The sequence below is a fragment of the Meleagris gallopavo genome, chromosome 6, assembly GCF_000146605.3.
Source record: "Meleagris gallopavo isolate NT-WF06-2002-E0010 breed Aviagen turkey brand Nicholas breeding stock chromosome 6, Turkey_5.1, whole genome shotgun sequence".
Taxonomy (NCBI): domain Eukaryota; kingdom Metazoa; phylum Chordata; class Aves; order Galliformes; family Phasianidae; genus Meleagris; species Meleagris gallopavo.
In genome coordinates this window covers 34,458,903-34,474,260 of record NC_015016.2, presented here as the reverse complement: position 1 = coordinate 34,474,260, position 15,358 = coordinate 34,458,903, and the positions used below count along the sequence as shown (strand labels likewise).

The 15,358-nt window shown below is 40.4% G+C and overlaps 1 protein-coding gene across 1 annotated transcript in view; it reads right to left on the bottom strand.

Annotated features, from left to right (window-relative positions):
• Positions 1–12,733, bottom strand: part of CREB5 (cAMP responsive element binding protein 5) — a 71,066-nt gene extending 58,333 nt beyond the window's left edge. Inside the window, exons 1-3 of the mRNA XM_019616784.2 lie at positions 12,722–12,733; positions 7,402–7,569; positions 5,356–5,466 (exon numbers count right to left, since the gene is read on the bottom strand). Coding sequence (XP_019472329.1) covers positions 5,356–5,466; positions 7,402–7,569; positions 12,722–12,733 — 291 coding nt within the window. The remainder of the gene's footprint in view (positions 1–5,355; positions 5,467–7,401; positions 7,570–12,721) is intronic.
• Between the last annotated feature and the right edge of the window lie 2,625 nt (positions 12,734–15,358).

Below are 15,358 nucleotides of genomic sequence, written 5' to 3'. Positions count from 1 at the left end.
TACAGTGACACAAAGAAAGAAAAATGCAAGGAATTGTTACAACTTGCGCGATTCATTTGCGCTCAGTGGAAGCGAGATCAAATATTCAACACGTATCCACAGCAGCTATGAGCAATTGAATCAGCTCTCTTCTCTATTTCACTTACTGAGCCACTGACAGCTTAAGAAGAATTACTTTCTACTGAGTCTAGTTCATAATCCAGCATTTAGGCATGACGGCTACGAGGTCCTGTTTCAGTAAACAAAACAAAATATGAATAGCTTCACCCATAACGTTAATACCTTAATCCACAGCAAGGCATACTGTCTGCAGGCAAAGCTACTGCCCAGGGAGGATTTGAAGTGTAGATCAGGAGCACGCTGAAAGCTTGGCTTTGGCGACTTACAAACATAAGTGCCAATGTAATAAGAGATACAGTTTCAGAACAGTGAGTTTTGTCAACAGTTTAACTATCTCTTCTTTCCTGAAAACATTTCTCAGTTACTGACAGGAAATTCTGACAACTTTTTTTTTTTTTTTTTAACTGGAAGACTTTCTTTTGCATTTCTTCCCTCATACAGTTTTTATTGCTTTGTTGAGATTAACATGAGAAATTGCTGCTGAGAGCTCTACGAAGAACTGACATTTTTCCTTCTGCTAAGTGGTTCAGAACCCATGCTAGGAAAACTAGCCCCAAAACAGTGTGTTTTGTTCAGTTTAAGCAATTCCTTTCCCACTCAGCTTGATATGAAAACACAGACTTCAAACCATTTATTAGAGATAACAAAATACTTCCAGCCAGTACTTCCAGTTGAAATATCAACAGCTGAACCTAGAACCTCAGTGGCCCTTGATCTCTGCACCAGCCTCCAGCCTGAAATCAGCATCAAAACCTCATAGACCTGGCCCCACTGTTTGAAACCAGCCAAAATTTCCTTCCCAAATAGTCTCATGAGCTGTCCCAAGATGTCACTGGAACTGAAACAGAGTTCTTGTTTCCCTGTACACCAGCAGAAATGGCTCAGCTGAGCATCATCAGAGACAGGGATAAGAGCATAGCCTGATGTGTTCTCCCTTTGCACCACCCCAGCTCACAAGCATAGAAACAGAAGTTATTTCTAAACTATCAAAGGCACCTGGTCCAGGTCTGCCTTTCCAAGGGATGGGCAGCTGATCCACACACGGACTGGGATTTTCACAGCCACTACCTGGGACCTGGACACTTAACTCACCTTAAATTGAATAAAATGTAGCTCTGATGACAAATGTCTAACTGTTGTTTCTTCTACCTTTTGCCTCCTTCTCTTCCCCTAGAGTTTCTCAACATTCTTAGGCAAATTAGAAGGTTCAATTAAGATGAATATGTTACCAATCTAATTATGAGCATGCTCATTACTGGTTCATTATTTTTCTTTTCTTTCTATGTTTTTCCTCTTACAACTGATCGACACTTTCAACTTAATTTCCTTATCGTTACTGCTCAAACTAGAAATGTGTACAAGGTAAAAACACCAGTCTATGTAACTTCTGATATGAAAAGAACTTTTCTTCAAAAGAACTGCATGGATTCTGTTAGGAAGGCAGGCACAGCCAAAGTATACATATTACATTTTATTCAAATTTTATAAAACTATGTATCTGGCCAGGGGCAGAGGGAGGGCGAAAATGAAATAGTGAACAGGTCAAACCAAAAACTGTATTATAAAGTCAGATTATTTTCATTGCCAGCCTGCCTCTTATGTTTCCTTTCAGAGTTCATAAATCTCTATAGCTAAAGACCCATGCCTTGCAATGTTAGATAGAGAGGTATCGGCTCCACTGAAAAGAACTGTGCTCACATTGCTTTCCAGTGGTCTCATGTACGCTGTTTATCTTTCAGTCAGGTAACCCACATGCTATTGCACTTCCCAGTTATAAAACCTTGGATACTCTGAAACTGCAAACCAAAGTGTATATAAGCAATATATTAAAGGTAATGCACAGCCAACAACTCTGAGTTCCTAATATCCTCAGCCTACTGAACCACATGTTAATATCCTACATGTACTATTCTGCATATTTTTACCATGTACACTTATAGCTATATGTTTCCTCTCCTTTCCAATGCAATATATCTTAACGCAAAATCAATGGTTGTCCTTGGTGGGCAGCATAAAGGTCTTATCCTCTCCACTGTGAAACTAAGAAGTAGTACTGACTTAAATGTTCACTCACTCATTTACCAGGACAGTTTTAAAGCATTAGGTGATAACTTAATTGAGAGTCACACTGTGGGAGGAACTGAGATTGTTATGATAAATTAAATCAGTTCTGGAATGTCACCTACAATATTTTAATACCTAAAGTAACATTCTCCAGAATAAACATGAGAACAGTAAATGAGCTTCTTTGGTGGCAGCCCTATGACTTTCTATAAATGCCAGGTAATACAATCAATCAATAAATTGCTTATTATAGAAACATAAAATTAATGCAACACACTATATATGTGTGTATCTTTCCATATATGTATGTCTCTAACAGGCTTACTTCCATGTCCTTCTACAATCTGTTCATAGACCAATCAAGGGAGTAAAGACTTTGCTATCTATCTGCTGCTTCTGGAAAACCTGGCATCATACGGTATCCATAATTACATTATTTGTTCATTCTTATTTTAAAGAAGCAAATTAAATTACACAAGTCACCAAGTAGCATTACTTCTTCGTACTAAATAGAGCTTGCATGGCTCAGGTACACATGTTCACATGCGTGAGACATAAGGATTTGGTATCACATCTGGGTCTCCCACCCAGAGGAGCCCGTCCTGCATTCCTTCATGTAAGCACAAAGAAAATGCTGATCCTTCTGCCACAGATTTGGATGACTGATAAATCAGGCTCACACTCCCCTAGCGTTCTCCAGTTACTACAGGCACTAGGTGTGAGCAGCGTAGATGGCTTCGTTCAGTGCTCAGCACATACATAGTCTGATCCATGTGTGGCCAGCCAAATAGAACATATGCAGCACTGGATTCACCATCAGTAATGGCACTAGCAGAACCTAATGAAATTTAAAATTCCTTCCTAATGCACAATGCAATCCAGTAAGGCACTAAGAACTCTCACTTTCCACTTAAATAAAAAAAAAATAAAATAAAAAAAAAAAAAACAAACAACGAATGTGCAAGCTCTCATTCTTTGAGTGAAAGTGAAATACTTAATAATAAGAGCAAAGATGCCTGTAATACTGATGATTAAGACTTGTAATTCATGAGTACACATATAAGAAATAATTTCACTTTAAATTTTTTATATTTTTCCACCTTCAGCTCGTACAGGATATTGCTGATAGATTCATATTGTTCAAAGCACTGGATAAATGAAGAAGCTTTTCACATTGTAGGTGTGCTCACATAAAAACAAAGTGTAAAAATAAAATATAGACTACTAAAAAAATCAACCAATCAATCAAACAAACAAAAACAAACAAACAAACAACAACAGCAAAAAACAACAACAACAACAAAACCACACTAGAGAAGAAGAATGATCCTGGAGCTCTGAATTATGCCTCTTACTTTAAAGAGTTAATGTGTGTGGATTTTTTCCATCCCTGGAAAAGCGGTAGAAAACCCACTGGAAGTGAATGTGCTCTGTGCTCACTACACAGTGTTTTGGAACTGATGGCAATTTCTATCTGAAAGAGCCATACAATTATACGTTAGGTTTAGGGACAAAACCTGTTTATTCAGATTAAAAAGTAATTTGCATTAATGTACAGTTTCAAACATTAAAGTGCAGAATTTTCACTATACACACCAATAATTTAATCTTGTTCTTAAGTAGCCGCACATTTCCAGTAAAGAAAAGGCAGGGGGTGTGAGGATGGGGGAGTAAACTACAGAAACTTTAGTCCCAAAACAGATGCCAGTTTGGGATTTATTCAGCCAAGGAGTATTTAGCTTGGCTCAGCTTTGCTCGAGTTGAAAAAACACTTGCCTATTCCAAAAAGTTTTTAACAAGCTCTGCTGCAGATGCTGTTGCCATTTGGCATGTCACCGTCACTGTGTGGTACAGCGCAGAGAGAACTCTTGACCACAGGTTTTCCTTGGCCAGGACAGCCAGAGTTTTTGGCCATTGCTGCTCTGCTGGCCAACTGGCTGCATGTTTATGGAGTGCGGTTTTAGACGGGGTGTTAACAGAGGTTGGGTTAACAGCCTAAACCAGACCAACAGCGAGGTGAAGGCGTGACCTATCTGATCTAAGAAAACAGAGATTGTATATTTTGCTGCTCTTAACCAAGAGTCTCATGCATGCACCATGCCTAGAGACAAGAAGATATTTTTCTTTGCCTCGGGATAGATGACAACATTAAAAGCTGTACCAAACATTCAAAGTAGAAATATATAAAAACATGTGGTTGCTTAATCTTTGTCAGCTTGATTTCATTCTCTCACTTATGACAATTTTACCTTGGCATAACGCCACTGAAAGAAGTTCAGTGAAATCACTCTTATTTTCCACTACAATGAGATATCTTGAGAGGATAAAAACTCTACAGAGTTAAACTGAAAACCTCTGTCCTCATATTTCTACTAGCCAGTAAATTGCAGCTCCGAAACTAGAAAAGCCTATGCGTTTCAACACTAAGTCCTAGGTTATCAGTGCCAAATTCCTCAATGAAAGTGCATATAAAACTGAAGAAAACTTCCTACTTGTAGCTTAGTTTACCTACTTAATCCTATATCACTGCATACATCTGGGAAGCCTTGACCTCAATATATGCAATTTGAAAAACACTGTGACATTTAGATCCAATCAGTAAGTTACTTTAGTCTGAATTCTGGTCATTCTTTCTGATGGGAAGACCTTTGTTGCAATTAAGCAAAAGAGAATACTGTGGGTTTTTTTACATATGTCATTTGCTCTGTTTTTCTAACTCTAGTATTGCATTGACACACTATGTGCTAATCTGGAAAAAAACAAGGACTACATACATTCTACTCTCCACATCAGACACCTTTTACATCACCACTGACTGGGAATTTTCTTCAAGCTAAGTCTTGGAGTACAGACACCACCAGAGAACCAGCCAGATCATTCGCTTAAATTCCACTAATCTGCACCAAAAATCCCATTTAACACAGTTTGGATCAGAGAGCCCGCTCTTTAATTCAGTTGTCTCGCTAAGAGTTCAGCTAGGACTGGTAACATCTTGAAAGTTCATAGACTAAACTGACACAAAGGCAATTTACTGCAGCGTATTAAAAAGAGTGTAACGTATGACTAAGAATGAAGTAAGCAGTGTCTGGCTACATCCCCCACTGTCTGGGTAGCCAGTGTGCAGGAGGAGTATAAGAAAACAAAATAATTTCAAAAAATTTTCCATTTTACCATTTTGGCTTCTGAATGCATTGGGGGGACTTGAGGTGAAGCACAAGGGTTGTTGAGGTTTGGCCCCTGCATTCCCATGATGTTGGAGTTCATTGACATTTGTCGCTCCATCTTTTAAAAGAAAAAGAAAAAAAGAAAGGTTTCAAAGTGTCTACAGACATTTGCAAGAATTTATGCCTGGTTTCTACTTAAATGGACTCAGTTTTATTTCTTCAAGTCAAGACTGGAAAAATAACAATCTGTGTCGTGAATTGCATGTGTGTATGCACTCAGGCGTGTGTTTCATCAGAGTCGGCCCTGACAACTCATAGCCAATTATAAGGAAAAGGATTCTTTACTAAACAAATGTAGCAGACACCTCGGGCTTGTGCTTTTTTGTAATGATTTTCTTCCTTTCAGTATAACAACACTTGGAGTTAAGTGGTTTTAAAAGCATCACTGTATAAAGCTGTGGCTTCTCCTGTCAGTGCAGCGCAACTTAGCCTGTTAAAAACATAAATAAAAATCTACAATCTTGAGTATATGGAAAATGAATTGGCTCATTTTCCTCCACTCAGATTGACCAGCTGAGAGGACTTTTCCATATGCCTTGTACGGGAAGCCTTCATGTATTGCTGATGCAGCAAAAAAACAAAGCAGGACTCCTGGCTATGCAGAGCACTTTCTGCAAGTTAAATTCACCATATGAGTGAGGGACACAGTTTTCAATTGAAACCTAATGGCAGTAAGGTCTGGATAAAATAATTTCCTATAGTGCTATCTCTCAAAATACTGCTGTTACAGAACTGATCTAACTGATCAGAAGGGTCAAGGTGACAAGTAGTGTTACGGTGGTGCTTTCAGGCAGGTGCTGCATCATCCTGCCTCAACTCAGCCCAATCTTTAAATCATCAGCTCATGGCGGAAAGCAGTTTGTGGAGCTTCCTGAGCTATTCCAGATAGGGGAGCTACTTTTTGTGCAGGTAGTGACTCCCATTCTCTGCAACCTCAGCACAGATGGGTTCTGGTCGCCTGTGGGATAAACCCCACTACCTGATTCCCACTGGCTCTACAGCAGGTCATAACACTGTCTGCAGGATAGAAGCAGTCCCCACAGGGATCTTGTCCAAATTCCCTTTGGAAGGCTGTGGGCAGTAGGAGAGGTTCTCACCTGCTTCTGTGCAAGCACAGCAGCTCAAAGAGCCCCCCAAAAGTAGCCCAATGTCCTGAGCTTACCCTAAATTGGGATGTTTGCTCCATTTCAAGTTCATCAGCAGTTATGTCCAAAAAACCCCTAAAATTCAGAACTGTCCACAGTGGCATTTCTTACATTTTTGGGTTGAACTTCCTGGTCGATGCTCCAGAAGAATGTTATTGGTAAGTTACTAATTTACAACTTATTAACTACTGCTCACATAGCAGCCGACCTGAATCTTCTTACCCCCAGAATGTCCCCCTTGCCCCAGCAGTTCCAGAACAAGCTGCACTTGCCTCTCACTCATATCTGCTCACTCTCAAGTTGCCCTCTAAACTGAACATCGTGTGATGAAGCAGAAACTTCTCACACAAACTCCTCTTTTCCCCAGGCCTTCTTTACTCATTTCCATCCCTTATCTGCCCAAATGTCTTATACTGAAAGGGCTGTTAAAATTGAGGGCAGGTTACCACTCTTGAAAAGGAGGATTACTTCTGAGTTTGTTAGCATAACTCATGCACACAACTTTTCCAGTTTTGTCTGACTTTAGTAAAATCTTTTTGTTCCAGCACAGACATAGTGATCTCACAAACATGACCAAGTGTGAGAACCAGAAACTGTAGTATCATGTAAACTGTTTCTAATCGCTCTCACACTAATTAACATTCCACTAACTGCATAAGAAATGCTCTTGTGCAAGATGAAGCAGAGAAAATGGTCCAGCTTCTGCTGCTTCTTTAGCTCGTTACGCTCTGATTTATTTATTTTTTTTTGACAATCCAACACTTTCACCTCTTCATAGGCTGAAACAAAATGAAAATAAACAGTGCCATAACCACTAATAGTAATAATAAAAAACCCCCAAAACTTACAGGCATGAGTACAGCAGAAGATCCGGGCATGGTAGGGTTGGGCAGGGTGCCAGGCATAGAGGCTGGCATAGGCTGTCTTTGTCGGTTGTGTAGATGCAATAGTGAAGACAGAGAACCTGGGACAGGCCTAGGAGAAAAGGAAAGAAAACTGTAATGGGCTACAAAGACCTAAACAAGCCTTACACTGTCAGCCACTGATGGGAAAAGACCATTCTAGACAAGCAGGCACAGATAAGCCAGTCCAGCATTTTCTTCTCCTGCACAAATCAGTAGAACAGAAGGTTTTCAAGAAACAGATGACTCACACTCCCCTTACTATATATTGGTTAAAGAAGTGGTATAGCTCATCTGAGAGAGCATGAATATAATCCTAACAGCAGGCCTGAGCCTTTGCACCTCTGCATCTCACAATGGTCAGTACAAAATTTCTACTGATAAAACATGATAATTTCCTTGTGAGCTACATCAGTATGTTCCTGTAAATTCTGCCCCCAGTAATGAAAATATTTGGATGATCATCTTGCAGACCATGACAGAAAATTTAGCACACACATTAATTTTGAAGCTTTATCACTTGTAAATAAAATATTCCAAAATGAGTATGTCATCTCAGCTCTTGACATTCTCTCTTGTAAAATTCTACCAAGCTCCCAAGTGAGGTCCAGTTAGAATGCCACCAGAATGCAGAAATGGGGGCTGAGAGAATAGGGAAGAAAGAAAATTAGTAAAATTAATCAGTAAAATTTCATTCAGATTAACTACCTTGTAAAGGCAAAAAGTAAAGAACATAAAAAATCAGAGTGAGATATTTTGGCAGAAGGAATTTAACAGATTTAGAAATATATTTTTTAAGTACAGCAGAGGGAAAAAGTACACGTAGACCTATTAATGGATTAAAGAAAGCTGGGATTATTATTTAAACATGTTAAAGTTGCACAGAGTAGAACACTCTGCATTGTAATACACTGCTTACACTGTTCATTAGACAAGAGATAGCTCTTAAGGTAGAGAGAAGAGGACAAAACTAGGCAGTTTGAAGAGCCTCTGCAGGGGGGAGCAAGGGAAGAGTCTGAAGATGTTTGGAATCTCTGAATATCAGGGTTGCTTTTCACCTTTGGCAAAAGCATCTTTTGCCTCAGAGACAAAACTACATCTAGCCAGAAAAGCCTCAAACTCAGGTTGGGCTGGTCAGGAAAGTGGACTCAGTCTCAGAGCTGCAAAGGGGAAGCTCCCTTCTCCAACTTAACTGAACTACACCACACTCAGCCATGGGACTTCTTGCACTTTCAATTGTAAGCAACACTGGAAACCATGAATGGATACATCTCTCTTCTGACATTAGCTGTCCTGCCATTTATCTAGTGACAAGCAAAGAGGCCAAAGCTGTAAGCAATGGCATTCAGACATCCCAAACGGAAGAAACCATATCCAGCCTCCCAAAACAGTGGTGCCTGTCTCAAGGAAATATCACCTTCCTCTGACCTGCAGGCCTCATCTTCTCCTGCCCGGAGTTCAAACCTCCAAACCTCACTTGCCCAAAGCTCCCCAGCATTTCCCATCCCTGGATTTTCAGTTCTTCAACCCTCCTCTCTTAAAGTTCGCTCTCCTCCAGAAGCATTTCAATCCCAACAGTGCCACCTCCAAGTCCTTGTCCTGCCCATTCCCTTGCACCAGACACCCCTGTGTCCTACCCCTCTGTCCTCAGCTGCCCTCTCCTTGGCAGCTGCAAATCATGAACCCATCCTTTTGTCTTGTTCCTCCATGAAGAGAAGAAGCCTGTGTTTTCAAGGATGTTTAAAAAATCCTTCCAGACACATACAGTACTTATTCAGAAGAAAAGAAAAAAACCCACCACAATAGTAACAAAAGTAGCTTACATACAGACAAGAAGCTCTCCCTGGTTATCTACTGGAGGAACATGATGTGCATTACATCTTCATACTCCGAAGAAACTCAAGACAGTGTCTCCCAAATATGTGATATAAACCCGTGAGGGTGTGTGTGCAAGAAGTACTGTCATCAAACGCAGATCACCTTATGGGTGAAGGAATACTATGGCCTGTCACCACATCACGGAGCCGGGGGTGTTGTGGAGGTAGTGTAGGTGGAATGGATACTGTTCAGGAAAAAGCTCAGAAGATACAGAACACAGTCCCCAACCTATCCTACTCTCCAACTAAAATGCAGCTGCTCTCTGAACCAGCACTCATTTGAGTAAAGGGGGCAACAAATAATTAGGACAGGGTCAGAAAAGTAGATTCAGTGACAGGATAGGGAAAGAGGGAAAGGAGGAAAATGTTTGAATGTAAGAAAGATATCAGATTTGCTATAACCCCTGCTGGGAACAAGCTTTGGGCTTCCTCCCAAGGATGGCAGACAAGGAATAGAAGGGATAGTGCTGTTTACTGCCACACGGGTCCATTAGCTGAGACACAGCCTACACGCAACTGCGCTGGATAACAGGAGGAAAACATCATAAAAATATCACTTGAGTTTTCGTGTGACTGAAGTAAAGTAAATGCCATGACAACAGCCCCCTCCTCATTTAGTCATTCAGAGACTGTTCCACGTACAGATCTTTTGTACAACTCACTGGTTTCGTAATAACCTTAGGTGTTAGGCTGTTTGACAGAAACTTAGCTTTGCCTGACCTATGTAATTTGCACACATGATTCTCAAGGGACTGCACAGTTTGAGTCTTTCTTAAATATGCTACAGAGCCAAAAACATTTCCAAAATTGCTTTAATGAGTTTGGGAATATGGGACTCGGGCAAAAGGGAATTATTAGTATTTATTAAAATGGCAAGGAAGCTTCTTCTCTGTCCCTAGTTTCACCTTTAAAGCTGCTTTGCTTTGGGGGTCTGCATATGCTTTACACTCAGCTAGAGAAAAAAAAAAAAAATCCTGTACTTCAGGTATTTCTTCTTGCTAAACTACAGATCTGCTCCCAAGAGTGTTTTTGCAAAGAGCTGCAGAACAGTCAGAAAAACCCTGTACTTCAAAGTTGACCTCCTTGACGAAAAGTCTGCACCACTCCTGCCACCAGTAAAAGCGCTACATAATGCACACCAGGCTCAGATCTCCACTGGGGCAGCCTGACGTTGGCACTGCTCACAGATACTTCTGTTGCTTCCACACTGAGCACAGGTCATTGATTAATATGCACTCATATCGCACTGTGAGCTCAGGGAACGTTTATGGCAGAGAACCTACATATTCACAGGCTGAGAAACTCAATTTGTCTAGTTCTAAGACATTTCTTCCTCTTCCAAGGACAACACAGTCTCTTTTGTTGTTGCTCTCTAACCTGCAGCAAAGAGTGTCAGCAAGAGTTTATAACTGTTACTTAATGTTGGACAGGTTGACTGCTTCCCTCTTCACAAATGCTGAGGAGGTGCATCATGCGGCCTGCAGCCTGTCCATCAATACTGCTGACTGAAGGGTTTTAATTCCTTGGCACCCATGCAGATAAATAAATTGGGTCGTTGGGCAAACAGCCCACAGATAAAGGACGGATAAGATAGAGAACTGGCAAGCACTCAACCTCACTGAAAAACTGGCCATCTGTGGGGTTTTTCCCAACTTTTAAAAATTTTCATCTTGTTCCCACAGGATCCTGCTGTTGGACACAATGGGATCTCAGTCAGGACTTGTATGCCATCTCTTTGGGCCTGGATGGATATCTGTACGGTGGCTTAGTAGAATACCACATGTTGCTGCTCTAACTGACCATGTTGGCTCTCCTCCCTCTGCACAGTTGTGCTAACACCGTGACTCATCTCTGCTAACATTTAAGCAGATGGGCGGTACCCTGCTAAGCTATGGTGACTCGATCGTGTTCCATCATATGACTCTATCCAACAATTAAAGATAAATCCACTAAAGTAACCAAATATTCATATTATATGCTTTGCTATGGGCCTTCTTGATTAATACCAAATATTCTGTCTCCTATGACGCAACTCCTCTCTGACCCAGTATTCTAGATCGTCTGATGACTTAACACTATATTTGTCTATTAAAAGATCAGGCTTCCTTTAACTAGTACTCATCAAGAATAATTTCTGCAGATGACAATTTGGTGCTGGGCTCTCATGAGATTAGGTCAGTACTGACACAGATCATTCAGGCCAGTGTGCAGAGGGCGAATGCTATTTAAAGCATCACTGCCATATGTTTTCTATTCAGACAGAGCACTCATGGTCTTACCACGCCCCTTCTCCCACTCCTCACTCTCCTGCATGTAGCATTTATGCAGGGTCAGCAAGAATAGCTACACCACCACCCAGCTTGTTCCAGAATTGGAAAAAAAAGCCATACGTATTTGGAAGTGCATTTGAGCAAATGAACTCCTCTCTTGATTTTCGATGGCCTCCAGACCCAGTCTGCTCATACAGAAGAGCCCATAAAATGGCTGACTGTGCTGTGGCAATTTGCCACGTTGAGACAGCACTGGCACAGGGATTTCTGCACCACACTCATTACACAACACAGACTTGCCCAGACTTTAATTTTTTTTATATATACATATGTACATATACATATGTATATACATACATAATTATTACAACAGTGCCTGGAAGTCTTGATGTAAAAGCCAAAGTGAGGTTCTGCCCCAAGATACTTAAAGATCAACAATAAAATGGGGGAGAAAAATGGAAGCAACAGAGAAACATGGGATATTAAGGCAGCAATGGCTTAATATGATCAATGCAATGATGAACAATCACTGTACACCAGCATCCTAGGTCCATTCAAGGTATATCACTATGTGCATGTGGTCTGGGCTGCGTTTGGGATGAAGCACTCAAGCTGAGAATGAGCACTGTTGGCAATGGTAAGACTCTGAATGTCTCACGGACCACTAGCTACCATTACCATAAAATTTTTCATTGGTAAACAGTAAGTTCACTAAAGCACGTGGTTCTACAGACCAGCTGCAGACCACTTCCACAGCAGCTATTGAGGGCAGAGTAGCTAACTGAACATGGTCTTCTATATTTGAAAAATTAGCCAGAAGGCAAAGAGGTGGAGGGGATGTTTTAACACAAGAGAAGTGTACTGACTAGAGGAACTGGCTCATCTGCAGGTTCTGGTGCTATTTGATTCACTGCCATTACTTAAGTTTATCAATCCAGCTGTGGCTTTCCTCATTTGTGGTCCATTATTTGAGATGTACTCTCCCCCAGAAAATACGATGGCTCTAATTTCAGTGTATTCGTCATTCAGAGAAGGAAAGCAAAAACAAAAACAAAGGAAAGCAAGAACAAACCTTTAGACAAGTACTTGGAATATCTTGCATAGTTCCAGGGACCTCACCTGACCTGCCATATCCCACGTTTAACAACAGTTTAATCACAGAATCATCAGAGAGCCAAGCTTTCCAAGAAATAGGAGCCTTATGTCACCAGTTAGTTTTTTTTTTTTTCCAGAGAGCCAAATCATGTTCAAGAGAAAACTGGCACCTAAAATTAATGGATCATTGCCAACCTAGTAAAGATCCTTGTTTGTATTTCTCAGACAATTCAGCCATCTACATGATGTGGGCAGATTATTATTATCAGGAGCAGACATTTATACTGTGGTGGTGCCCAAAGGTCCCAGCTGGGACCAGGACCCCATTGAGTCTGGCACTGTACAAACACAGATAAGCGACAATTCTTACACAGCATGTTTACAATCTAGAGACACAAAACAGATGAAAAGTTGAAGGCAGAGACAGAACATGGAAGCGAATAAATATGCTAGAGTTGGAGACAGTTTAGTGGCACTCCTCTGGTTGTTTTATTGTTTCTTTGTATGTTTTTTATTTTACTCGTATAACCTCAGATATGTTAGGGCTGAGGAAGTTTGTAAGAGGAAGGGAGTAACTAAGATTGAGACACAGGAAGGGCACTACTCTAGAGAGGGAAAATTGTGGCTTATAACTTCGATGACTTTGCAATGCTTCTGTAGAGATTTTTAAACAGTGTGTATACGTTTATACATAGGCATTACCATAAGGATTTTCCCAAGGTTGGAGAAGAAGAGATCATAGCCTGAGAAACTAGCTGATGTTAAATACACTGGCAAAGGAAAAGTGATGCTTGACACTGTAATGAGAAGCTGGAGGAGTGAGTTAAGATAAGGCTAAACTGTGAAAATGCTTAAAGACAAGAAGCTTCATTCAGAAGTGAAGAGAAAGGCAACTTAAGTGTTTGAGGAGAGCTGGCATAATTAAGGTAACAAGCCGTACTTTGTCACAGAGGTAGAAGGAATGCAGTAATGGGCAGCCATGTGAAATGATATGTACATAGTTAAATCCAGCAAAGAGATATTTCTTCTCAGTTCATGTATTCTTTGATGTCATGTGAGTAGGTGTTCAACGGAAGCAAGCCTACTCCATCAGAAATGCATTCTTGCTCAATAGTTTTAATCCAAAGGGACAGAACATCTAACTGAAGGGAAAGAGGAAGGCAATAAAAATAAATAAATAAAGAATGGATGTATGTACAGGAAGATTCAAGAAATCTGTGCAAAAATGCCTTAGCAAAAATATGCTAAGAATGCTGTACTTTTCACTTGAGCCTGCAGGAGAGAAGCCCCTCAAATCAGTACTGCTGTAATGTATTCAGTGGCCCAAACTCTGTTTAAGGATTTAGTCAATGATGAAACTTGCCTTTAGAAACTCCAATTCCATTAACGCCACATACATTTCCTGAACACATGCTCAAGGAACCTCTGCAAATTAAGCGTAAGTAGAAGGACCAGCAGGTCCTTGGAAGCCTCAGAGAACACATTAACATTTGCCTTTTGGCTCTCACAGGTCTTAGAAACTGCTGGTTTCAATCTTCTTTTCCCTCTAAATATTTCACTGGGTCTTACTGCCTGACCCATTACAAGAAAAATAAGGAAAGCTAGAATGGTTTCTTAGACTACAGCCTTCTCCGAGAAGTTTATGTTCCACACAGTGTTATGCACACAGCTGGAACTCACAAATGATACATAGAGGATAATGACATAGTTAAAGCAAAACAAGGAAACACAGTGAAAGGCAGGTTCGAGGGATTATAAAGAGCTACCTCATATAACAACATATTCTTGTAATAAAAAAAAACACTGGATAAAAACAAAAAACCTGCAGCATAAACATGGCAGAACACTTAACCATGAAGGCAAGCCACAATGCCAGACCAACCCCATTGCTGTCACGTTTTCCCAGATCAAGAGGACCAAAACCTTAGTTCTTCAGAAAAATAAATGACTCTGTATCACCACAAATAAAAGTGAATTGGTTTTCATTGAAGAAAAAAGGTGGCAGTAATACTGAAAAGGCAGGTAATGGCAGCTGACCTAAAAACAGGAATAATAGCAGCAATAAAACTTGCACAAACGCTTTCTAATGTGTCTGTTCTTTTTAAGGATAAGGATTAAGGCTCCAGCCTGGAAAATTCATGAAAACTTGAAAATGTAAGGCTCATTGAGAATAAATATCACCAGATTAAAAGACTGCAAAGAGCCCTATCCCCAACATCCAGACGAAAGTGACAACTGAGCACCAAGCAACTGCTTGCCAGGTTGCTATGCAAAGGTGTCAGAGCCTTCTTTGCTCTACTGACTGCAGCAGCTGGACATTCACAGACACTTCCCAGCACTGCAAATGGCTTTTACTCAACTTTCATAACTCTGCACGTGAAAAGGATAATACGTCACAAAAAGGATGATGAAAAAATGCCTTTTAATATTACTGGGTTGAGAGAGTACTTGGAGAGCTCTCAGTGGCTACTGAGTACCAGCAGATTCCAACATTGAAAATATGGCAAAACAAATAATTAAATTTCTGTTTCTATTCACACTTATTATTCAGAGCAGTGAAATTTAATTGAAATAGTATGATAAAAGTTCCTTGTAAACCCTGCTTTATAATAAAAATGATAAAAAGAATCTTTTTGAAGCAACTGTTTTTCCCTTTTTTTT